At 52.9% G+C, this 25,519-nt stretch overlaps 1 protein-coding gene across 1 annotated transcript; it reads left to right on the top strand.

Annotated features, from left to right (window-relative positions):
* The first annotated feature begins 258 nt into the window (after window positions 1–258).
* On the top strand, window positions 259–13,700 carry RIOK2 (RIO kinase 2). The gene is made up of 10 exons (XM_032973951.2): window positions 259–479; window positions 2,641–2,779; window positions 3,698–3,814; window positions 4,228–4,403; window positions 5,653–5,741; window positions 6,734–6,925; window positions 9,364–9,456; window positions 10,237–10,785; window positions 11,873–11,987; window positions 12,982–13,700. The coding sequence occupies exons 1-10, from the start codon at window positions 414–416 to the stop codon at window positions 13,141–13,143; spliced, it is 1,698 nt and encodes a 565-aa protein (XP_032829842.2). The 5' UTR covers window positions 259–413; the 3' UTR covers window positions 13,144–13,700.
* Window positions 13,701–25,519: the final 11,819 nt, after the last annotated feature.

Below are 25,519 nucleotides of genomic sequence, written 5' to 3'. Positions count from 1 at the left end.
TTTTGGTCAGTATCAAAGTATGAAAAAAAATATAAGGTTAGCTTTTACTCTTTTTTATCACTTTAATTTCTATTTTTAATTTTTTTCTATCTACGTGAATTTACCTAAAGAACAATAGAATATAGCTTTTACCCTTTTATTATTTTACACCCCCCATGTGCACGAACCACCCAATCAACACGCGCTTTCAACTTCACCTCCGACCAATCACAGAGCTCGTTGCTTAACAACCCCCTCCACCCTACCCCCACGCCTGAGGCGGCTGCGCCTATCCGCGCTACGAAATCCAATCCTGGACAGTGGAGCCTCGTGGTGGTGGTGATGGTCTTTGCGATCTTCCACTCTGCACGTTACCTTCTTTTAAACAACTTACATTTAAAACAGAAACTATCGCTGTTACCCTCGCCGCCGAGATGGGGAAGCTGAACGCGACGATGCTGAGATACCTGTCCAGGGATGACTTTCGGGTTCTGGTTGCGGTGAGTTGATGCGTTGCGGTGTCTCGCAAGAGAATCGCCAGGCGCCTCTTCGGATAACGCGAGCACCTGAGGAGCAACATTACTCCGGGATTATTCTCTTTAACATTGCTTTAGTTTATACAGAGTGGTGGTGGTAGGTTTAGTTTATACAGAGTGGTGGTGGGGGTTTAGTTTATACAGTGTGTGGTGGTGGTGGTGGGGGCTTAGTTTATACAGAGTGGTGGTGGGTTTAGTTTACACAGAGTGGTGGTGGTGGGGGTTTAGTTTATACAGAGTGGTGGTGGTTTAGTTTATACAGAGTGATGGTGGGGGTTTAGTTTATACAGAGTGGTGGTGGGTTTAGTTTATACAGAGTGGTGGTGGGTTTAGTTTATACAGAGTGGTGGTGGTTTAGTTTATACAGAGTGGTGGTGGTGAGGGTTTAGTTTATACAGAGTGAGTGGTGAGAGTTTAGTTTATACAGAGTGGTGGTGGTGGTGAGGGTTTAGTTTATACAGAGTGGTGGTGGTGGGTTTAGTTTATACAAAGTGGTGGTGATGGGTTTAGTTTATACAGAGTGGTGGTGGTGGTGAGGGTTTAGTTTATACAGTGTGATGGTGGGGGTTTAGTTTATACAGTGTGATGGTGGGGGTTTAGTTTATACAGAGTGAGTGGTGAGAGTTTAGTTTATACAGAGTGGTGGTGGTGGTGAGGGTTTAGTTTATACAGAGTGGTGGTGGTGGGTTTAGTTTATACAAAGTGGTGGTGATGGGTTTAGTTTATACAGAGTGGTGGTGGTGGTGAGGGTTTAGTTTATACAGTGTGATGGTGGGGGTTTAGTTTATACAGTGTGATGGTGGGGGTTTAGTTTATACAGAGTGAGTGGTGAGAGTTTAGTTTATACAGAGTGGTGGTGGTGGTGAGGGTTTAGTTTATACAGAGTGGTGGTGGTGGGTTTAGTTTATACAAAGTGGTGGTGATGGGTTTAGTTTATACAGAGTGGTGGTGGTGGTGAGGGTTTAGTTTATACAGTGTGATGGTGGGGGTTTAGTTTATACAGTGTGATGGTGGGGGTTTAGTTTATACAGAGTGAGTGGTGAGAGTTTAGTTTATACAGAGTGGTGGTGGTGGTGAGGGTTTAGTTTATACAGAGTGGTGGTGGTGGGTTTAGTTTATACAAAGTGGTGGTGATGGGTTTAGTTTATACAGAGTGGTGGTGGTGGTGAGGGTTTAGTTTATACAGTGTGATGGTGGGGGTTTAGTTTATACAGTGTGATGGTGGGGGTTTAGTTTATACAGAGTGGTGGTGGTGTGGGTTTAGTTTATACAGAGTGGTGGTGGTGTGGGTTTAGTTTATACAGAGTGGTGGTGGTTTAGTTTATACAAAGTGGTGGTGATGGGTTTAGTTTATACTGAGTGGTGGTGGTGGGGGTTTAGTTTATACAGTGTGGTGGTGGGGGTTTAGTTTATACAGAGTGGTGGTGGTGGGGGTTTAGTTTATACAGAGTGGTGGTGGTGGGTTTAGTTTATACAGAGTGTGGGGGGGGGCGGGGTTTAATCGCTCCATCTCCACGGCGGCATGGAGAATCCCCCCCAGACATTGCAGCGCCACATTAAACACGCACTACAATGACAATAGTTTAAAGCGATTTGAAGCATGTTTTACTTTCAAAATGGAAATATGTTTTTTGGGGGGGGGGGGGAGGGACAGAGCTTTGTGACGTCATATTTGGGGGGGCTGACTTTTTGTGACGCCATGTGACGAGGGGGGGGGGTCAAAAATCGTCAAAAATCACGTGACGTCATTTAAGGACGGCCCCTAACACTCAGTGCGGTATACGGGCATCATCGTCGTCATCGTCGTCCGACCCCCGTTTTGCCATTCTGTTGCTGTACTGTGTTTCATACTGCACCGATGAGTCCTAATAGTGGCGAGAACCCGGTCCACAGCTGTCCATCTTCTGTCGAGCTGCCTGCGTCTGTCGGTCACGTTTGCTCAAATTGATGTTGATGACAATCTTAGATAAGATGACCACGGCGCAGTTCTTCAGGAGCTGCCGATGGCTCTTCTTAATTCACCAACTGGTGTACGCGCATTTGTGTGTTTTTGTTGTCACTGACGTGGTGTATTGACCAGCTTGAGATGGGGGATGAAGAATGACGGATGCGTTGTGTTCACCAGGTTGAAATGGGCATGAAGAACCACGAGATCGTGCCCAACTGCCTCATCACCTCCATTGCCAACCTCAAGCACGGCGGCACCAACAAGGTGCTGCGGGAGCTTGTCAAGCACCGCCTGCTCGCCTACGAACGTGCCAAGAGTACGTGGCACGCTCTTACCTTTTTTCCCGCTGGCACAGCCGAGCCGAGCCAGCGTAGGACCCTTGGGTATACAGGCGCCGTTTGCCGAGCCGGGACCAGACCGTGATACGATAACCTCACAGGGCACCCGAATCTGGCTCGGGGCAAAGCGGGGCCAGGGGTGGGGCTAGTGACGATTTCGTTGCGCGTGGCATCGGCGGCACGCCTGCGTTTACCGCGGAGGAAAAATGGAGTGGCGCCACACTGGGCTGGCTCTGCGCGGCCCTTGCGCAGAGCATTTGTTCGTCGCAATAGAGCTATTCAGAGGGCTGCGTTGCTCGCGGGGGGGGTCGGGGGGGTCTGATGCTCATGTCAGATTCCAAAGTCTAGTAAGTGGATGGTCTCAAGCCTTCTGCACCTATGAATGCAGGGTTCTTCAACGTAGTCAGGGGTCTTCGACTATAGTTCAAAGCGGGCCGGAGTGGCACGAGCGTGTGCTGGTGAACCCCACGTGACATCGTGTCACTCATTTGTGTCTCCATAGCTCAGCAAGACACGAGGAAGAGCCTTTGCGAGTCACTTCTGGCCCGTGGCCTGACCATTTGAAGAAACATAATAAACCAGTTAACCACGACTGTAACTTATTAGTCCCCCTATTTGTATGCATGCATGTTGAACTTCTTTCTCACCATATGTAGCCAACTGCTAATCGGAGGTGCGGGGAAATTGGAGGTGTAGGGGGGACCCTGACGCTAGCTCATAACCCAACCAGTGACACCTCAACCTTTTCACTTTTGGTGTTCACAGTGCCACACCACCGCAGTCGGTTGTACACATCGATCGCATTCCTTTACGTAATTAGGTGGGAGCCCATTGCCAAAAATCGGAATGACTTTGACGGAGCGATGTCTCCCCCCGCCTCGCACGTGCCTCGTCAGCTGTGCAGGGCTACCGGCTGACCTTCTCGGGCTACGACTACCTGTCGCTGAAAACGCTGGCGGCGCGGGACACCGTGTCCTCCATTGGCAACCAGATCGGAGTCGGCAAGGAATCCGGTACGGACGCCGCACCCCTCGGAATAAAAATGACCAGGCACACAGTGGAGCTGGACTAATCTTCATACCTGTAATATAATCACCGATGCTATAAACGTACGAATTGAGAAGAATTGGTTATCACGCACACGATTCAGGGCAAGTATGGATTTAGAATGGATTTTAATTGTTGAAGTGTACGTATCGTGAGCATAAGAATAACAACGTGGGGTGGGGGGGTGAAACAATATGGATGGATTCTATAATCGGAATTTTGTCGTAATCGTCATTTAGCAATGATCTATTTGCTGCTGGCTTAAGGTCTCGCCAAGCTATCGCCCAGCTCGCACGGTCTCGTCACACAACAATCCACCTGAAGCACCCGCGCGTGGCCTGACCCCCATAAACTCGATCTCGATCGTTACAACCGCCAGACATTTACATCGTGGCGAATGAGGAGCAGAAGCAGATGGCCATGAAGCTGCACCGGCTGGGCCGCACATCCTTCCGCAACCTCAAGATCAAGCGAGACTACCACAAGCACCGGCAGCGCGTCTCCTGGCTCTACCTGTCCCGCCTCGCCGCCATGAAGGAGTATGCCTACATGAAGGTAGCGGTGGCGACGCGGCGGCACGCGACCAGCACCGGGCAGCGAAACCGCGGCTGTCACTCGGCGCCCTTCTCGTAGGCTGTCGTCTTAACCTTTTTGCCGTTCCGATGATGTCATTTTTTTCTTCCAAATCCATTCCGATGACGTACGCGTACATCAGCAAAACGAAAATCGGAAGTAAAAATGTAGTAAAATAATTGTATTAGTACCGGGGTTCCCACAAGGCCATGCGGGAGGGCATGTGGCACAGTTTTTTAGCGCCAGCTATTGTAGAGTGCGGCGGTTGTGTCATTACGCTTCTCTGCGGGCGAGTACAAAGTCTTTAAAAACAACGGCGCTACGCCTCTCTAATGATGAGCCGCTTGCGCGTTCCGAGATTCAGACGTGAACGGAACCCACCCTGCAACTTGCATCCTTCTCGGAACGGGAAAGGGGTTAACCTACATTAATAAAAAGGCTTTTATTTTTTTACTTTTTGGTAATTTATCTCTCCTAATTTTATCCCGATTGTACAATCGGAGTCATTTCATGCGACGAAGTATCCATCCGAATCTTTCGCAGAGCAGTGCGACCCTCGGTGTAAGAGACCGACCCATGGAAAGCAGATGTTACAGAGCTACTTCTGTGAGATCGGTCGTTTTTTGGATGATTTGGTCAGAGGCACTGGTTAGGGGTTGAATATATTTCATTTCGAAAATTCACATTTTGGGCTGTGGGTCGTCAGAATTAAAGAAGTATTGTCGTCGAAAATGTTTGCTCCATGTATATATATTTTTTAATTTTCTGTTCTAAGTCAGTGGTTATGACGAAGGGGATGAGTGGTATTTGTTTGTTCAGTACAGTATTCCTTCGATATTCGCGAGGGATATGTTCCGGAGATACTCGTGAATAGCTAATGTCGCGGATAATGATATTGGCTTATGGATAAATGTTCTTTTTAATGAATTACCTTAAACATGTACTTAAATAGGTTTTATGTCATCACTTTATTTCTCATCACTTCATCTTATTACTTTGTCTCATCACTTTCTCGCATCACGTTATCTCTCATCACTTTATCTTATCTATTTTCTCTCAGTGCAGTCGTGTAGAGTTCCAGATGCGATTTACGAATAGCTAAAATCAACGATAGAAAGTTCGTGAATAGCGAGGGGATGCCGTAATAGACTTAGTCGATGGACATGCCGTGCTGCTGAGAGTGATATAACGGACTGCCGTGATGTCTCCCCACAATCATATGTCGCTGCAGGCGTTGTACGAACGCGGTTTCCCCGTTCCCAAGCCCGTCGACTTTTCCCGACACGCGGTCATCATGGAGCTCCTCAGCGGTTACCCTCTGTAAGTCAACGCTCGCACGCTCGCGCACACCAATACGGAGATGGGCCCACGCTGTGTGAACGACGGAGTCGCTTTCTACCAAACGCCTACATCAACAGTGCTCTGTTGAATGGCTGTGTGAAGATTTGCCTATGACCAAGCCGCCTGAGACGCATCAAGTCTCGTCGGGTCTCAGAGGCTGAGCCGGGCTGAGCCTGGATGGTGCTTGGGTGGGTGACGCCATGCGTAAAAACAAGTGTTGTAGACGGCTACTGGACTACGTTATCGGCAGTGTGGCAAAGTCTGTTCGATTTATATTATGCTCCAATGTCTGCTGCCTACGCTTCACCGACCCCGCAGTGACCGCAGTGATGCATTACGATGACAAAACCTCCGTGGCCGGAATGGCGTGGGAAAGCCGTTGTCCAGGGGTGTTTTGATAAAGATTCACTTCGACGATTTCATGTTTTCTTATGATCCCTGGCCACGATCCGGTTTCATTGTTCCACAATGGGTTCGATCCACAAATCATTTTTTTTGGTTTACTTGGTGGTACAAGTATTATACCCCGTATGAATCGTCGAAAATACAGTGCATATAATTCTTACCGGGCCCGTGCAATGCCAAGTGCACAGCGACAGCGCTTGCTGCAGTGATGGATAATTATCGTTTGCGTGCCATTTCGAAGTGGGAGGAGGCCCTCATGTCGCCACATGGGCCAAAAGTTCCTCACGCCTGGCTTCGAGCGACACCACATCTGAATTTCCGGGCGGCGGTGCTCGGTGGGTGGTATCTTTGCCAGAGGTTCGTGGTTCAAGCCCAGCAGCACGTCCTGGTCAATACCGTGGGGTGTTATATTTTGCAAATTCATCGCAGATGACTTAAGTGGGTAAAGCCGCGTAGCAACGTCACCCCCCCCCGCTATGGTAACAACTGCGGACGATGCTCATCGTACGTGCAACATGGCGCCAACGCGATAGCGCGCTCGCCATTTGATTTGTCCGCGCGAGCAGCTGCCAGATCCGCGAGCTGGCCGACCCGGCGGCGCTCTACAGCGACCTCATGGATTTGATCGTGCGGCTGGCGAACCACGGCCTCATCCACGGCGACTTCAACGAGTTCAACCTGATGCTGGACCAGCGGGACCGCGTCACCATGATCGACTTCCCGCAGATGGTGTCCACCTCGCACGCCAATGCCGAGTGGTGACTACCGCACGTCGGCATCCGTCGTCGGAAATCCGTCGGCAATCCGTCGGTGTCCATCGGCGCCCGTCGGCAATTCCTCGGCGTCTGTCGGCAATCCGTCGGCGTCTGTCGGGCGTCCGTCGGAAATTCGTTGGCGGCGTTGGGTTTTAGTTCTGGCCCCAGAATCTTGTTGCTCGCTTACCACATTCCTCCGTGGCTTCCACAACATACCCCCACTACTGGTGGGGGAATGGGGGAAAGCCTTCGTCGAGCAGTGCGTATTGACTCATGGCTGTATATGAAAATACAATGAGCAACGTTTTGAGCAATGGCCCTTTGTCAGCAGCCATCATGGTCAAATGCTTAGGGTGTATTTATCACGAAAAAATTGTGTCATGGTCAAAATTGGTTGGTTCATTCGTTTCTCAATCCGCTTGTCCTGGTGAGGGTCGCGGCAATAGCATGTTGAATAGGGCGGTCCAGACCTCCCTTTCCCTAGCAGCATACTCTAGCTGTACATTACTATACACTACTATACATTACCATACACTACTATACGTTTCTATACACTACTACACACTACTGTACACTACTATACATTACTATACACTACTACACATTTCTATACACTACACTACACTACTATACACAACTACACTATACACACTACACTTATACATTACTGTACACTACTATACATTACTATACACTACTGTACACTACTATACATTACTATACACTACTACACATTTCTATACACTACTATACACAACTACACTATACACTACACTTATACATTACTATACACTGCTACACACTACTATCTTACCTATACATTATACACTACTGTACACTACTATCTTACCTATACATTATACACTACTACACACTACTATACACTACTATACTACTCTCCATTATACACTACTATACACACACTCGAGCTCTTTATGGGGAGTTCCCAAGCGTTCCCAGGCCAGCCGAGCGTCATAGTCCCACCACCGTGTCCTGGGCCGGCCCTGGGGTCTTCACCCAGTGGGACGTTGCTGCTGCCCGGTAGCGTTCCAAGGGGAGTCTACTGGTGGGCATCCTTACCATGTGCTCGAACCACCCTAACTGGCTCCTCTCGATCCGGAGGAGCAGCGGCTCGACTCTGAGGCTCTCGCTGATTAGCGAGCTCCTCACCCGATCACGGAGAGTGAGCCCAGCAACCCTGTGGAGAAACCGAATGTCGGCCCCTTGTACCGTCGGCCTCATCCTTTCAGTCATTACCCAAAGCTCATGACCATAGGTGAGGGTGGTATCCTAGATCGACCTGTAAACCGCGAGCTTTGTTCGAGAACTCAGCGCCCGCTTCACTGCCACGGAACGGTACGGCGCCCGCAACACTGCGGACGCCGCACCGATTCATCGGCCGATCTCCCGCTCCCACTTATCATCGCTCGCGAAAGAAATCCCAAGGTACTTAAACTCCTCCACTAAGGGAAAATTACCTCATCGGGTAAAGCCACGTGGCAACGTCGCCCCACCTGTTCACCTACCGCAGACGATAATCATCTGTGAGACAATGCGCCTTCTTGATAGCCTTGCACTCCAGGAGCGGCAAAAAAAAATTGAAGAATGGTTGTTGCCCAAAGCGTCCCTTAGTGTATATATTTTCTCCTTTTAAGGCCACACCGTTATTGACGGCTGTGCTGAGTTGTATTGCTATTTTTGCCCTTTGCACCACAGGCACAATTTGTCAGACAGCATCAATACATTTCTTTAATAGCTGTTAAACGCTCATTTTTATAATTGCATGAAGTAAACAGTGCTTAAATTTTGATTTAAAGCTTTCGTGACTGCAGGGATTCATATTCTTGGTTCTTTCAGTAAAGTCACGTAGAAGGGAAACAATAAAATAATAAAAATATAAAACAATTAAATTCTCACGACGTTTCGTGAGAGATTCGTTCATGAGGCTATCCACATATACAAACACAGAGACAATTTCAACCGAGAAGATGGAATCTGGCTTAGCAATCATTGGAAGGATTTGATAAACCATTTCGGGTCTTAATTGATTGATCACGCTTAAGGTGGCTTTCAGACCGCATCCATTATTTTTCGTCTCCCCCCTCCTCTTTTCCGAACATAGATGGACTCGTCCGTCTGAACAAACTGTCAAATCGCTATCCGTGGTGCTAACGTTAAAAATAACCGCCACTTTTTTCAAATTTTCTTGTTGTGGTTTTTCACACCTGATGATGATTGCTTGTGTTGCAGTCGAAACGTCGTGAGAATTTTATTGTTTTATATTTTTATTATTTTATTGCTTCCCTTCTACGTGACTTTACCGAAAGAACCAAGAATATAAACGGTGCTTGGTAGTGATTTAATGTCGCCGTCCGTCACAGTTGCCTGCTGCGTGTGCCTGATTAGCTCATCTCTCCCCCCTCCTCACCGCACCTCCGCAGGTACTTTGACCGTGACGTCAAGTGCATCAGAGACTTCTTCGCGAAACGCTTCGCCTACGAAAGCGAGCTCTTCCCGACCTTCAGAGATGTCAAGTGCGTATCACTTGCCACTGCCGTGCTCCCCGTCAGGTGGCACTTGGAGCTCGTTGTGTATAGTTTAATGTCCTTGGCCCCGCACCTCCGATTTAGCACGGTTGGTTATGTATGGCGCGAAATATTTTTTACATACATAGATGCAGAGCGGCATAAGTCTCACGTTCACTCTGTGTCCCTGTTCCTTTCCTGCACCGTTCAACGTGTCTTTGTTTTTCATGCTGGAACAGTATTTTTGATAACTCTTACAATTAATGTTTGCCAATTACACTTAACATGTAGACTTTTGCGACCAAAATTACGATGAATAATTCATTTTTGGGTTGGATCACGTGCGTACATTTCCAATGCGTTGTTGTACACATTGCCATTTTTTTTGTAATCTTAATACGAATGAATTTTATTCCATGCTTGCATATGGCAGTATGTTAAGGAGCTAAATGCCAATGTCGAAGGTCTTCTAGCCACGCTCCATGAGAGCGTTTGTGTAGTTTTGCTGTTCCCCCCTTGAAGGAGCGCAGACTACAGCGTCTTACTACTCCTGTGCATTAACCTCAACGCATTCTTTCCTGCTACTTCCTGTTTACTTGTGGGGGGGGGGGGGGTACGTTGATGACATCACATCGCTTCATTATGATTCTGCTGGTTTGCAGCTGCCAGCGACACGCCGTATCAAATTGTTAAATGTTGCGGATTGCTGTCCAACGTACCGGTGTGCTGAAGTAATCGTAAAATGTTTTGTCACTTGCGTCGCAATTCCGTCGTGCGTGCCCCGGGCAGGCGCGAGACGAACCTGGACGTTGAGATCTCGGCGAGCGGCTACACCAAGGACCTGCAGGAGGACGATGAGCTCCTTCACCCGGCCGGGCCTGATGGAGACGACGGCACGGCCTCGTCTGACTCGGAAACGGAGCCACCCAACGCCGAGTCGCGAATCTCGCCGGCGGAAGAAAATCCGGACGATGATCGCAGACTCCCAGACGACGAGAAGGGCCCGACGACAGAGTTTGACCTCGGCCACGGCCACGAAGCTGACTTGGGCCGCGACGTTGACCGACGCGAAGACCACGATGACAAACTGGCTGAAGAAGTGGACAGGCTGGCGGTAAAAGACGAAACTTCCGGGGAACTGTGCCGGGAGGTCGGTAGAGTTGGGCCGCCACAGGAAGGTGGCACACCCGGTTCTGATTGCGGTGAGCTTTGCCGGGAGGTTCCGAGTAAGGAGGATTGTGCTGCATTACCCGGAAAGAAGGCGGACAAGGAGGAAGAAGGCGTGGACCAAGACCTTGTCAAACTATCGGAGTTGAATAAGGAGTTCAGGCCGTACAGGTGAGTGCAGTGATGATTTTTTAAATATTCTGTTTGATTTTATTTTTTTGCAGTGATGTATTGTAAACTCATGCCCCAATAATAATTTATGTTAGGCAATTAATGCTGCATCGAATGCAATTGATTGCTAGGCTCACAAATGTTAGGTTTGGGCAAATGGAAAAAAACAAAACTGACTAACAAGACAATCACAAGCTGAATCATTACAATTCATTGGTAATTGTTTAGCATAATAGCAGACACGAGCTAGTATCTAGGCTGCGTTCGCTACCTAGTTTATATGGAGCGTGATGATGAATTTGGCGTGCGTGCATGGTTTCTGGTCCCCTATTATTAATGCTTGTTTTACCCAGGAAAGCCTTTGCTGAGTTTCATAAATACGTGATGTACCCCATCACCTGACAGAATGCGGAGGCCTTCCGGCAGCTAATTGACACAAAGGGTTGAAAAGTCTTTAATTTGATTGAAATGTACCACTTCTTGACTCTGTGTAAAGCAAATTCACGTTTACACACTAAGCAATTTTGGCACGTGGATTTTTCACAGCCACTCAATCCCAGTGTTGATTCACTCGCATGCGCTCTCGCTGTTACGCACTCCTGCGGGCATCTTCGCGACTGTGCAGATTCCCGCAGGAGTGCGTGGCAAGAGCTTGAGAGAAGAAATTCTCATCTAACCCAGAAGGTGCCACGTGAATGCTAAGCCACTTTTAACAAATTGCTTAACTTTGTAATGGCGACTGGAGAGCCTCCACACTTGTATCCGTGTGTGGGGAGCAGTAGCCCAACGGTTGGCACGCTGCGCTGTACGAACCTGGCGACCCGAGTTTTATTCCCGCTCACATCCGACAACAGTGACGATTATCTGAACCAGTCCTGGGCCTCCCCTAGGTCGACTCAGCCTCAAATGAGTAACTAGTGTGGTGTGTAAACATCACCACTGGGGAGACAAAGGCGGTCGGGCGTGGTATTGGCCACCCACCCCCTCGTGTACCGTGCCGACCGTTCATAGGTGCTCGCTAACACCACTTGCCCCAACAATCTGTTAAGGTGATACGGGAGTTATTTGTCATTGTTTTTGTGTACAGAGATGAGGAAAGCCTGCAGCACCTGAACGAGCATCTCGCCTCCAGCCGTCGGCACCGGACAGACAGCGAGTGCTCTGGGACATCCTTCCTTAGCAGCCACTCCACCATCGCTCCTGTGAGTTATGCAAAGCCAAAAGATAAAATATCCCACTCATAAGCCTTAACAGACTGTCGGAGCAAGGGCTGTTAGCGAGCACCTATGAAGGCCGGCACGGCACACGAGCTGGCGGGTGGCCAGCACCACGCCCGGCCGCCTTTGTCTTCAAAGTGGCGATATTTACACACTGCACCAGGTACTTATTTGAGGCTGAGTCGACGTAGCGGGAAGGCTCGGGACCGGTTCATATATTTATCACCGGTGTTGGCCGTGAGTGGGAATCGAATTCGGGTAGCTGGATTCATGTTCTTATAAGGTCCCTGAAGCACAAAACAGCTATAGGCAATGTTGGCTAAAGTTTATTGACGATTCCTAACAAGGATACACTTGTATATTTGTCCTGCTCCTTTCTAGAATAATATCGTCACGATTTTGACTATTTTTTGGTGGGTGGTCTAAAACAAAGCCATGTACATTATACCTGTAGGGGCAGAATGGTATAAGTCACCACTAATTTGTGAGACTTCAACAAATCACTGCTGGCACAAGGATAACGCCATCAATTAGGTGCCATTACTACCGCTCCTGTATCTCATCAGCCCTGCTTAACCAAACTAAACAATTGTTTATTTTACCATATAGGGCCCACTGAGCTATACAGCTCTTTTTCAGAAGTGACCTGGCCACAAATGATAGCTCGACAAATTGGCTCATAATGTGGAAATTTACAGCAGCCAAATACTCTAAACGCATGTTTCTTAACGTGGAGGGAAAAAAAAAAACGGAATGCCCAGAGAAAAATCCACGCGACCAGGTGGATAACATGCCAACTCCAAATATACAGCAGGCTTCAGGGTCGGGATGGAACTCACGAGCTCCTGTGTGTGTGTATACCACATGGCGAGATCGTTAAGATCTCGCCATCCTGGCTCTTAACCAACACTCGTGACGTCCCGGCCCCGCCCTACCGCCCCCCCCATTTAATTCTCCCCCGGCACCCCCCCCATCGCAGGACGTAATCCGCATGAAGGTGAAGCGGCAGCTGACGAAGCAGCAGAAGGCCGCCGCACGGCGCCGACTGCAGAAAGGCGAGGCCAACGTCTACACGACGATACGCCGCGAGAATATGGACACCATCCGCTCGTCCGTGGACTCCAACGACTTTTGGGGGTAACCTCTTCCCCCCGACGGCGGCGGCCGGTGGCAAACGCAGTCGGGCCCCCCTTTTGCGGAAGTCGTCGAGTGGCCATGGGGAAACGTCTCGCTTTCCCAGCTTGGTTTGTCCAATGTCTTTTTTTTTTGCGGGTTGTTGCCATCGCGCTGTTCGCCGCGATGTCCGATGTTTTTTTCTCCAGGGAACCCAGAAAATGGAGCGAAACAACGTTGGACAACTTTGCATAGTGGTGTCCAGGTTTTGGTTTTCACGCAGTTTAAAAATATTATTGCTTTTACGATAGCACATGTAAAATAACTCGGTGTGTTTGGAAAACATTTTAAATATATATTTTTTTCGATGTGAAAGTGTAAATTATGTTTACTGTACTATCGTCATCATCACCACCCATGATCTATCCACTGCTGGATGAAGGCCTAGCCAAGTCGATTACATCTCTCGCTGTTCTGCGATGTAACAATCCCATCAAGTGTTTTCATTGCTCCATATATCCTCTTGGATGTCGTACCCTCCTGTAATAAAATCACAATAAATTTATAGTGTCCCGAGAAAATAAATGTGCCTGTGTGTTTTTATGTTGTTCCTCAAGTTTTATTGCGCTATTGGCATCATCAGACGAATCCATCGGGAGCTGTCGCAGAACGTTGCAACGACCCTTGTCACGGAACAGTCCACAGAAGGAGATATCGCAGAACTAATTCTGCGATCGATTTAACGGACCTCTCTAAAGGCTGTAACCAGTCCAGCGATCGGCACCATGCGCGTGACAAAAAAAGTAGCAATACTTGATTTCAGTATCTAATGTATACAGCACATTATACACTACGTACAACTTACTGCTGGTAGGAACCTCCTGGTTACACCAGCCCACAGGGGATTATTGTGTCCGTCCGTCGTGCATCCAAAAATGGGAGGGGTGGGGCTGGGTGGGGAGGGAGGGGCTGGGTGGGGAGGGGAGGTTGGGGCTGAGTGGGGAAGGTGGGGCTGGGTGGGGGGTGGGAGGGGTGGGGCTGGGTGGGGAGGGGCTGGGTGGGGAGGTGCTGGTTGGGAGGGTGGGGCTGGGTGGGGGGTGGGAGGGGTGGGGATAGGTGGGGAGGGGCTGGTCACCCCGTGGTGCCCTTATAAAACTCAACGTTTAACCTACTTACGCCGGCTTGTGCCCGCCCTCACAGTCGGGCATATTTGCGGAATACACCACGTGGTGGTGCCGCCGTTGACCCTGGCCATTGACCGAGCAACCCAACGTTCCTACCAGCTCCCTCCGCAGGAATGTGTTGAAAATACTGCACGTTTATACATCGCCCCATGCAGAGTCTTCGAGATTGGAGTGGTAAGTACGGTACAGTAAATACAGTAACTTTTTAAAGTAGGATATTTAATCTTCTATATTTGTATGTTCATGCTTATTTCATATCGTAAACATTTAAAACACTAAAAAACAATGCGATACAAGAATGTTGAAAAATAAGCTATTTTAAATAATGATTTGGGATTATCCATAGTTGAGTGCGTAAACCACATCTGAAATTGTATTTTTGTGCAGTTATTGGTGTTTGAACATTTGAACACGTGCTTTATTGCCAGGAAGGCGAAAACGTATTAATGTTCATCAGGCCACACCGTAAGGGGGTAAATGACAGGCGAAACTTCAACCAGTTTAGTGCAACCAATGACTGTTTAACCCATGTACTGCTTGTGGGCCGTCCATAAATGACGTCACGCGATTTTGGACGATTTTTGACCCCCCCTCGTCACACGGCGTCACAAAGTCAGACCACCTCTAAAATATGACGTCACAAAGCTCTGTGCCCCCCCCCCCAAAAAAAAACATTTCCATTTTGAAAACACTTGAGAACACAGTTGAATGACGGGCGGCAGCCTGGATTCAAACCCAGGCTCTCGGCGATGCCAGCAATGCACATTTACAACTTGAGTCACCTGGCTTTGCCGTTTTGTTTATTTCTCTGGATATGGCTTAAATGTTCAGTTCAGTTTATTTTGGTATAGCCCCGTGAGCCATTCGGCTCTTGAATCGGGTGCAACCACAACAAACAAAAAAACAAAAACACGAACAAGAAAAACATCTTAAAGTGACTATGTGACTGTGTTAGGGTCGCCGGCCCCCGGGATCTCCCCTGCCTGCGACCCTGTCCGCGAAGTACCGACGCTCCCAGACTCTCCACTAGTGTGGGAGCTGCCGCCGCCGCACTCCTCCCCTGGCGGGGAAAGGTCGTCGCGCTCCTGTTCCCCCCCCTGTGCCGTCCCCCCCCGAGTCCGGGTCTCCTGCCGGTGGGGCATCCCACTCGACCTCCCTGGGACCCGCTAGCGCTTCGCCGGCACCCAAACGCGACGCTCCCCGCCCGCGCAGTCCCACGCACCAATCACACGCGGGTAACAGGGGGTCAAAGGTCGGAGGGTAAGCGACGTCGTTCGTGCTCACTCCGACGCTTGGGGGGATTGGTTTAAACGGGTTTAAAGGGCTATGCGATGGGCATGCGTGCGAGACGGGTATCCGCTCGCAACGCAGGAGTCCGCAGCCGACGGTTCGTAGCGCACACAATCCACGCGGCGCCGCTCCACACACGCGGCGACCACCGAGAACAGCAAGCGAACCCACGCTTCCACTCTCTTTCCACACCCTCGCAAAAACCACCACACCAGTCTGTTATGTAACGACCACCGCGACAGCAAGCGCACCCACGCTTCCGCAAAAACCACACCAGTCCGTTATGTAACCGCCGACGATTTATTCCACCGCGTCGGCGAGCCCTTATTTAACCGAGTCAGTCGGGATCAGCGGGGCAGGACCGATCTATCTCTCGATAGTCGGCACTACACTCTACCTGTCCTTCTCCCCTTTACCCTCTCCGGTTTTGCTCTTAAGCTAAGTCCCAACTCCCTCTCTCTCTCTCTCTTACTCACGGTTCGTCGTCACTGCCGTCTGGTCCTCGCGGCGCGTCGATACGTCCCACGGACGTTCGTGCGGTTGGACTCGGGAGTTGACGGGCCTGGGGTTGACTCGAGTAGCCAGAGAACCTTTTTCCTTCGCCCGGACCCGCTTTATTCTTTCTACATCAAAGGGGCTACCTGGTGCCGACTCGCGGGCCAATCAGCTCGCTGGGATCACCCGCCAATCGGTAGGCCCATCTGTATCCCAGCATCCCCCGGGCCGTTGCTTTCAGCGACGTCCGCATCTAAATTTACCTGCTCAGCGACCCTCCAGCCAGAGGGCGACCCTGCTTTCCCGCCGCTCGTGGCTCTGCCCTCCTACCTGCCTGCTGACCCGTGTGTGTTGTGTGTGCTGTCTACCCGCGGTGGCTCGGCAGCCCCGTCGTGACCATGTAATTACAACCAAAGTCACGGCGCCGCGGTGGGTGTTAGCGTCGGGGGAGACCGTCCAATTCCCTGGCTGCAGGAAACCGTGAAGATTATCCCTTTACGAGGGCTTCTGGGTGAAAACCTGTCGGCCAGGGTGTCTCCCCACGCGCTCTAATGGTGGGGGAGTGCGTGCGTGTGTGTTCCGGTGGGGGGGTGGGGAGGTGGTGGGGTGGAGCAATGTCGGCCTCGTCGCTCGGAGCGGCGAGATCGCAGGTGGGCCGCCCGCCGATCGGCTCCGTGGCGGCGGCATCACATAGCCCCCCGAGGTGCCAGTCCCCGTCCCGGGTTGACTGGAGCACCTCGCCTGGGCCGCGCTCACGAGGTAGCGCTGCGGGGTCCGGGGGATCCGCCCGGATCTCGTGGCTGGCCTCGGGGGAGGTGGCTCCGTCCTCGGGGTTTCCTGCAGCGGTCTCCTTCTCCACTCCAGTGGCTCCTCCGATCCCTCGGCACCTGGGGGCTGGGGGACAAACTCCGCGGCAGCGGGGTTTAAGGGGCGGCGTCCCCGCCGTCCTCTGGCGGGGCCGGGACGCCTCGGGGCTGGGGGCACGGCGGGGCCCATGTAGTGCGCGAGGCCCCCGAGCACGGGTGGCGCAGGGGCACCGGGGTTTCGCGGTACTCGGGCAGCGAGGTTCTCCCCCGCCGGGGCTGCCCTCCATGGTTTTAAGCGGCGGACGTTAACCACCGTTTCTCGGCCCCTCTCTCCACCCTGGATTAATACCGTCCAGGGAGAGATCTGCCGTACCACGGTCCAGGGGCCCCGCCAGTAGGTGGTCAGCTTCCCCACCTGTCCGGCCCCGACGCGAGGGGTGTGTAGCCACACCTTGGTACCTGTCAAGAAAAGGGGGGGCTCCACGCGGGGTCGGGTGCTCTGTTCCTGTCGCCGATGCGCGGCCTCCCCTTGCGGGTAGGCCCGGTCCCGGACCCCTCGTAGGGTCTCCATCAGATGTTCCACGGGGCGACTCCCTTCCTCCGTTTGGGGTGGAGGAATGCCGAACAGCAAGTCTGCGGGTAGACGAGACTCACGACCAAACATCATTAGGAACGGGGTTTGTCCCGTCGATGTGTGCACCGTGGTGGCGTAGGCGAACAGGGCGTAGGGGAGGTGTTCGTCCCAATCCCGTTGGTTTGCGGCCGCCATACGCTTGAGCTTTCCGGCCAGAGTCTGATTCATACGTTCAACCATACCGTTCGCCTGGGGGTGGTACGCCGTGGTTCGGTCTTTCTGGATCCCGAACTCCCGGCACAGCGCCTGAAACAACTCGGCCTCGAACTCGCTACCCTGGTCGGTAAGGACTCGCTCCGGGATCCCGTGCTTAAGTACATAGTGCTCCACGAACGCCCGGGCTACTACCAGGGCCGTTTTATCGGGGATGGCCACCGCCACAGGGTAGCGGGTGAAGTATTCCACCGCTACGAGGATATAGCGGTTGCCCCGGTGGGATCGTGGGAATGGCCCCTGGAGATCGATGCCGACCAGCTGGTTAGTCCGACTGACGCGGAACGGCCTTAGGGGTACTTGGTATCGTGCCGGTTTCGGCCCGCACTGCTGACAAGCGCGGCAGCCCTGTACCCAGGCGGCCACATCTTGCGTCAATTTGGGCCAGAGATACTGGCGACGCAGAGTCTCCCGCGTGCGCCGTTCCCCGTCATGGCCCCCGAGCGGGTGGTCGTGTACCAGCCGTAGCAGCTGGGGTCGCACCTGGGCGGGAACACAGATGCACCCCGGCTGGCCGGCCTCGGTTAACTCCCGTACCACCCCGTTCTGCACACACAACCGGGCATACAAACCGCTCCAGGGCCCTGGTAGGGTGCTTTTCCCCTCCCGCAGGGCCGCTTCCACCGCCGCCAGATCCGGATCCCGCTGCTGGGTCTGCCTCAGCTGCTCGTCGCTCAGGCCCGGGAAGGCGCAGCCGACGTCCTCCTGGATCCGTCCGATCGGGGCGGGGTGGTCCACGGGGTCCCGAGTCGTGGGCCCTGCGCTCGCCGGGCGGCCGACTGGGTCCGCGCCTCCACCTGTGGCGCATACCGCACTCTCTCTCGCCGGGGGGGGGTTAGGTTCAGCGGGTTCCCGGGGGTCCGTTGCCTGTCGGCAACGTCCCCCCGTGAAGCACGGGCAGGCCTCCTCCGCCCTCGTCTCGGCACACACCGCGGGTCGCCGTGATAATGCGTCCGCGTTTGCATGCGTCCGCCCCGCCCGGTATTCGATCTGCAGGTTGTACTCCTGCAGCTGCGCCAGCCATCGGGCCATCTGTCCCCGCGGTTCCTTGAAGGTGAGGAGGAACTGCAGAGCATAATGGTCCGTGCGCACTCGACATTTCCTGCCGTATAAATACGGCCGAAACTGTTTACACGCGAAGATCACAGCGTACAATTCCTGACGGGTCACACAGTAGTTCAGCTCGGCCCCGCTCAGGGTCCGGCTGGCGTACGCAATCACCCGTTCCACCCCTTCCTGCACCTGCGACAACACCGCACCCAGCCCGCTGCTGCAGGCGTCGGTGTCCAAAATAAAGTCGGTGGTAAAATCGGGGAAAGCCAGTGTGGGGGTGTGTGTGAGGTGGTCTTTGAGGGTGGTGAAGGCCGTCTGGCAGGCCTCCGTCCACTGATAGGGGTTCTTGGGGGAAGTGAGTTGGGTGAGGGGGCGTGCAATCTCGCTGAATCCCTTTACAAATCGACGGTAATAGGTGGCGAGCCCCAAGAATGACCTTATCTCCGACAGGTTTCTTGGCTGTGGCCAATCCACTACGGCGCGTACCTTGTCCGGATCGGTGCGCACCCCCGCCTCGCTGACGCGATGTCCGAGGTACCCCACCTCGCGCTGGGCGATGTAACACTTACGCGGCTTGAGCTTGAGATGAGCCGCTCGCAGTCGCTGGAACACCTCCCGTAACCTGGACCAGTGCTCAGACAGAGATCTACTGAACACGATCACATCATCCAGGTAAATCAGGCATTGCTCCCACTGCAAGCCCCGCATCACCAACTCCATCAGCCGCTGGAACGTCGCGGGCGCGTTGGTGAGCCCGAACGGGAGTACTCGAAACTCGAATAGCCCCATCGGGGTGGTGAATGCGGTTTTTGGCCGATCCTCCTCCGTCATCTCCACCTGCCAGTACCCGGACGCGAGATCGAGGGTGGAAAAATACCGCGCTCCGGCGAGGCTGTCAAAGGTGTCGTCGATGCGCGGTATGGGGAAGGCGTCGCCGAGGGTGACTGCGTTTAGTTTGCGGTAATCGACGCAAAACCGGGTTGACCCGTCCTTTTTTGTTACTAGCACCACCGGGGCAGACCAGGGGCTCGCCGAGGGCTGAATTATGTTATCGCGGAGCATGTCCCTGACCGCCTCTTTGATCTGGGCGCGTTCGGGTGCGCCCACGCGGTACGCGGGGAGTTTTATGGGTCGGGCGGCCCCGGTGTCGATTTGGTGCTTAACGAGATCTGTGCGACCCACGTCTGAATCGTGTTCGCTGAACACGTCGGCGTACTCCCGCAGTAACCCGCGTAGCTGATCGGCCTCTCCCTTGGGTAAATCTGCCCAAGGTACGTGTACCGCGTCAAGAAGGGGGACGACCTCGGCGTGGGGAGTCGGGCCGACTCGCCAGGCCAGGTCTTGTTGGTCCTCGGGGCGACCGGGGTCCTCCGCCCAGAGTGCGAATACCGAGTCGCTGGAGTGGCGCGCGTGTAGGGGGTGCACGGTGGCTACTGTGGTGCGCCGTCGTAGTATTGCTGGGGTGCCGTGGGGGTTAAACACACGCATGAACAATCGGCCCCCATCGGCGTTTACCAATGTGGCTGACCCCACAACCCCGTATCGTTTTGCCAACTCCGGGTGAGGAGTTAGCATTACCTCCCCCGATGGTCGGTGCGCGGGGTCGGTGGAGGGTGTCGCCACAGGTACCAGCATCTCGGCGAGCGGCCCGATGGTGACGGCCGTCGTCAGGGTAGCGGCCACAGGTGTGAAGCGGGGGCGATTCGGCTCCCGTCCCAGGAATGGAATCCGTTCCCCGCTGCCTTCCACGGTGGCGCACCGCTGTCGGGGCTGCACGTTGAGCCCCAGCTTTTCCAGGAGGTCGGTACCTGCGATACACTCGTGGCACAGCACACTCGAGACGTAGAACTCCTGAGTGCACACCTGGTTTCCGAGACGGACCTCGAGGGAGATCCTTCCCAGCAACCCCATCCCGGCTCCGCTCGCTGTGTGCAGCGCGCAATCCGGGGCCGGCAGGCGGCTCACGTCAACCCCGAGCACGCTGCAGTGCGCGGCGCTCACGAGTGAGGCTACGGCCCCCGTGTCCAGTAGGATCCGGGTGCGCTGCCCGTTCACCTGTCCTTCCACCAGTGACGTGGCCCCCGTGATTCCTGCCACCAGCTCCCGTAGCCAGTCGCCCGTCCTCACCGCGTCCTTGGGTGTTGTGGCCGTGACCTGTGTGGGTGTCACTTGCTTACCATTATTATTATCGTCGTTTTGTTTCGGGACCTCGGTGATTGCACCCCTAGGTGGTCCACTCTCTAGGGGGCGTTGGCGTTTAACCCTTCGGTATATCTAGCGCGGGCGATCTGTGGGCAGTCTCTCATGAGATGCCCCTGACGGCCGCACATATAACACGCCCGGGGGGGGGTGGCGGCTCCATAGTGGGCACCCTGCCCGCTCCCTCTCCCCCCCGTGCGCCGCTGCCCAGACTCTGCTTCTAGTCGGGCTACCCTCCCAGCTAGCCCTCCCAACTCGGTCTGAATCGTCTCTACCGTAGTCTGCAGCGTAGTCACATGTGCCCGTACTTGGGTTACGTTGTTGTCCACTTGGGTTACTTTGTTGTCGATCCCCCCGATGCCCGCCTGTATCCCCGCTACCCATCCCGGGGTGGTCTCGCGGGATACCGGAGGCCCCCTTTCCCGACCCCCTACCATCCTGGTGAGCTCCTGTTCCTCCTCTTCCTCCTCGGTGGACAGACTTGCGATGGTGCGCTCCCGTCCCAGTCCTCGGAGCTGTGCGCGTTCGCTAGAAATTCTTTCACATTTGCGCGCGCGCTCGACAAGGGCATCAAAGGAGAGGCGCGTACAGTTCACGTCTGGCTGCCACCACGCCGTGCGCATTAAGTATCGCTGGATTTTCTCTGTGGCCAGCTCCTCAATCGCTTCCGTGGTGTGCCTCGGGCGTGCGATCTTTGTTAGCTCACGCACATCCTCGGCATAATCGCGCAGGTCCTCGCCGGGTTGGCGACGGCGTGCCTCTAAGGCCGCTTTTGCCTCCTCCTCATCGCGCGTACCGAAGCGCAGATCAAGTCGGCGCATCAGCTCCTCTAGCTGTGTCTGCGCGCTTGCGGGTAGGGCTTCCACAAAATCGGCTGCCCGCCCATCCAGATTCATATTAAGTTGACGTAGCGTCTGCGCGTCCGTCCACCCATTAATTTCCTTAGCCCCTAGGACGTTGCGGGCAAATGCTCTCCACGAAGGTGTACCCCGGCCAGTGAATATATGCCTTATTTTCGCGTGGGGTAACGCGGGGGTTCATCCCACTTCTGACACCATATTGTTAGGGTCGCCGGCCCCCGGGATCTCCCCTGCCTGCGACCCTGTCCGCGAAGTACCGACGCTCCCAGACTCTCCACTAGTGTGGGAGCTGCCGCCGCCGCACTCCTCCCCTGGCGGGGAAAGGTCGTCGCGCTCCTGTTCCCCCCCCTGTGCCGTCCCCCCCCGAGTCCGGGTCTCCTGCCGGTGGGGCATCCCACTCGACCTCCCTGGGACCCGCTAGCGCTTCGCCGGCACCCAAACGCGACGCTCCCCGCCCGCGCAGTCCCACGCACCAATCACACGCGGGTAACAGGGGGTCAAAGGTCGGAGGGTAAGCGACGTCGTTCGTGCTCACTCCGACGCTTGGGGGGATTGGTTTAAACGGGTTTAAAGGGCTATGCGATGGGCATGCGTGCGAGACGGGTATCCGCTCGCAACGCAGGAGTCCGCAGCCGACGGTTCGTAGCGCACACAATCCACGCGGCGCCGCTCCACACACGCGGCGACCACCGAGAACAGCAAGCGAACCCACGCTTCCACTCTCTTTCCACACCCTCGCAAAAACCACCACACCAGTCTGTTATGTAACGACCACCGCGACAGCAAGCGCACCCACGCTTCCGCAAAAACCACACCAGTCCGTTATGTAACCGCCGACGATTTATTCCACCGCGTCGGCGAGCCCTTATTTAACCGAGTCAGTCGGGATCAGCGGGGCAGGACCGATCTATCTCTCGATAGTCGGCACTACACTCTACCTGTCCTTCTCCCCTTTACCCTCTCCGGTTTTGCTCTTAAGCTAAGTCCCAACTCCCTCTCTCTCTCTCTCTTACTCACGGTTCGTCGTCACTGCCGTCTGGTCCTCGCGGCGCGTCGATACGTCCCACGGACGTTCGTGCGGCTGGACTCGGGAGTTGACGGGCCTGGGGTTGACTCGAGTAGCCAGAGAACCTTTTTCCTTCGCCCTGACCCGCTTTATTCTTTCTACATCAAAGGGGCTACCTGGTGCCGACTCGCGGGCCAATCAGCTCGCTGGGATCACCCGCCAATCGGTAGGCCCATCTGTATCCCAGCATCCCCCGGGCCGTTGCTTTCAGCGACGTCCGCATCTAAATTTACCTGCTCAGCGACCCTCCAGCCAGAGGGCGACCCTGCTTTCCCGCCGCTCGTGGCTCTGCCCTCCTACCTGCCTGCTGACCCGTGTGTGTTGTGTGTGCTGTCTACCCGCGGTGGCTCGGCAGCCCCGTCGTGACCATGTAATTACAACCAAAGTCACGGCGCCGCGGTGGGTGTTAGCGTCGGGGGAGACCGTCCAATTCCCTGGCTGCAGGAAACCGTGAAGATTATCCCTTTACGAGGGCTTCTGGGTGAAAACCTGTCGGCCAGGGTGTCTCCCCACGCGCTCTAATGGTGGGGGAGTGCGTGCGTGTGTGTTCCGGTGGGGGGGTGGGGAGGTGGTGGGGTGGAGCAATGTCGGCCTCGTCGCTCGGAGCGGCGAGATCGCAGGTGGGCCGCCCGCCGATCGGCTCCGTGGCGGCGGCATCACAACTGTGCTAACAGAAAATCCATGAAAAAAAAAACAGCAAAAATATTCCTGAAATAGCACCGTACACCAACGCTGTGTGCAAAAAATCCCAGTGGGATGCAAGTCAAATAACAACAACCACAAGACAACTAAGATTAAGGCCATCAGTATAACTCCGTACTACAACAAAACAAACATGTCCAAACCAAAAAACGTTTTCCAAATCACCAAAAAATGAAGCCATAATTGCAACGTAACAGTGATCACAAGGAATGTGACCGAATTTTTACAATAAACTACATAAATAACATGTAACACCAAAATCCTAGAAAGCCATCGCCATTTCACGATTCCGTCGCTATTCTTGACGATCAGCCAAGGGGCCGTCCATAAATGACGTCACGGACCTAGGGGGGGGGGTCAGATTTGTGACGAGGGGGCGGGTTTGAGAAATGTGACGTCACATCAAAAGGCGCAACTTTAAATAAATATAGAACTGTTATAACAACATTAATTGTTATAATAACACTCCTACAACATCAGAGTGCAGCGCCACATTAAATACGCATGACAATAGTTTAAAGCGATTTGAAGCATGTTTTATTTTAAAAATGGAAATATGGTTTTGGGGGGGGGGGGCAGAGCTTTGTGACGTCATATTTTAGAGGGGGTCTGACTTTGTGACGCCGTGTGACGAGGGGGGGGGGGGTAAAAAATCGTCCAAAATCGCGTGACGTCATTTATGGACGGCCCCCAAGCAGTACATGGGTTAAACTGCAGTCATTGGTTGCACTAAACTGATGAAGTTTCGCCTGTCATTTACCCCCTTACGGTATGGCCTCATAAAAATTAATAGGTTTTAGCATTCCTGGCAATAAAGCACGTGTTCAAATGTTCAAACATCAAATAGAACATCTTAACACCCGGTTCATTGCCAGAAAGGGTGTCAGACCCATTGTTACGTTTCATAATTTTGGATATTGGCAAGGGTGGGTGGCCAGGCGATGTCAGTACAACAACAGGAATCTTGAACCACATGCGCTGAATGTGGTTCAAGATTCCTGGCAATACGGCAAGTGGCTCACAAGCGTAATTAACAACAACAAAAAAACGAATTTGTCAATAACACCCGTGCGCCTCAAAAGGTCAAAACAATCGGTGATGTTTTGGGACATGGCCATACTTCAAAGCATATTGCTAAGAAATGAGATGGCCCAAAGCGTTAGTTATTGTTTGACTTGCATCAGACTGGGATTTTTGCAACTTTAAAACTTCTTATCCATAATACCGCCACCATACCATAGTTTCATAGTTCCATTTATTTTGGTATATCCCTGTGAGCCATTCGGCTCTTGAATCGGGTGCAACCGCAACAAACAAAAAACAAAAACACGAACAAGAAAAACATCTTAAAGTCACTATGCGACTGTGCAAACAGAAAATCCAGGAAAAAAAAAACATCAAAATATTCATGAAATAGCACCGTTACACCAACGCTGTGTGCAAAAATCCCAGTGGGATGCAAGTCAAACAACAACAACAACCACAAGACAACTAAGATTAAGGCCATCAGTCTAACTCCGTACTACAACAAAACAAAAACATGGCCAAACCCCAAAAAATAACTTTTAGAAATCACCAAAATAAAAGCCACATATACAATGTAACAGCGATCGTAGGGACTGTGACCGAATTTTTAACAATAAACTACATGGATAAATTATAACACCAAACCCTAGAAGCCATATTTTAGGCCAATCAGTAAGGGCTTGTCACGTAAACGGAACACGTTACCGATTCCTTCCTGCTACAGCACACCCGTGTGTTTGGAGGGGTAACCCACGTCGCATTCCGAGGTGGCTCTATTGACAAATGCGTTAGGCGGTGCGCCGCGGATTTGAGAGCCCCCGCGAATAGCGAGGGCCCACACCCTCAACCCCTCCCCCCACCCCACCCTCCTTTTCC

Source organism: Petromyzon marinus, chromosome 52 (genome assembly GCF_048934315.1).
Source record: "Petromyzon marinus isolate PM22_M1 ecotype Great Lakes invasive population chromosome 52, UKy_Petmar_22M1.pri1.0, whole genome shotgun sequence".
In the NCBI taxonomy this organism is placed as follows: Eukaryota; Metazoa; Chordata; class Hyperoartia; order Petromyzontiformes; family Petromyzontidae; genus Petromyzon; species Petromyzon marinus.
The sequence above is the reverse complement of the archived record's forward strand: the minus strand, read 5'-3'. Positions and strand labels throughout refer to the sequence as shown.

Coding starts and splice junctions, on each gene's coding strand:
- RIOK2 (XM_032973951.2), top strand. CDS start 414: ATGGGGAAGCTGAACGCGACGATGCTGAGATACCTGTCCAGGGATGAC. Junction 2,780..3,697: donor CGCCTACGAACGTGCCAAGA/GTACGTGGCACG, acceptor GTGCCTCGTCAG/CTGTGCAGGGCTACCGGCTG. Junction 4,404..5,652: donor AGGAGTATGCCTACATGAAG/GTAGCGGTGGCG, acceptor ATGTCGCTGCAG/GCGTTGTACGAACGCGGTTT.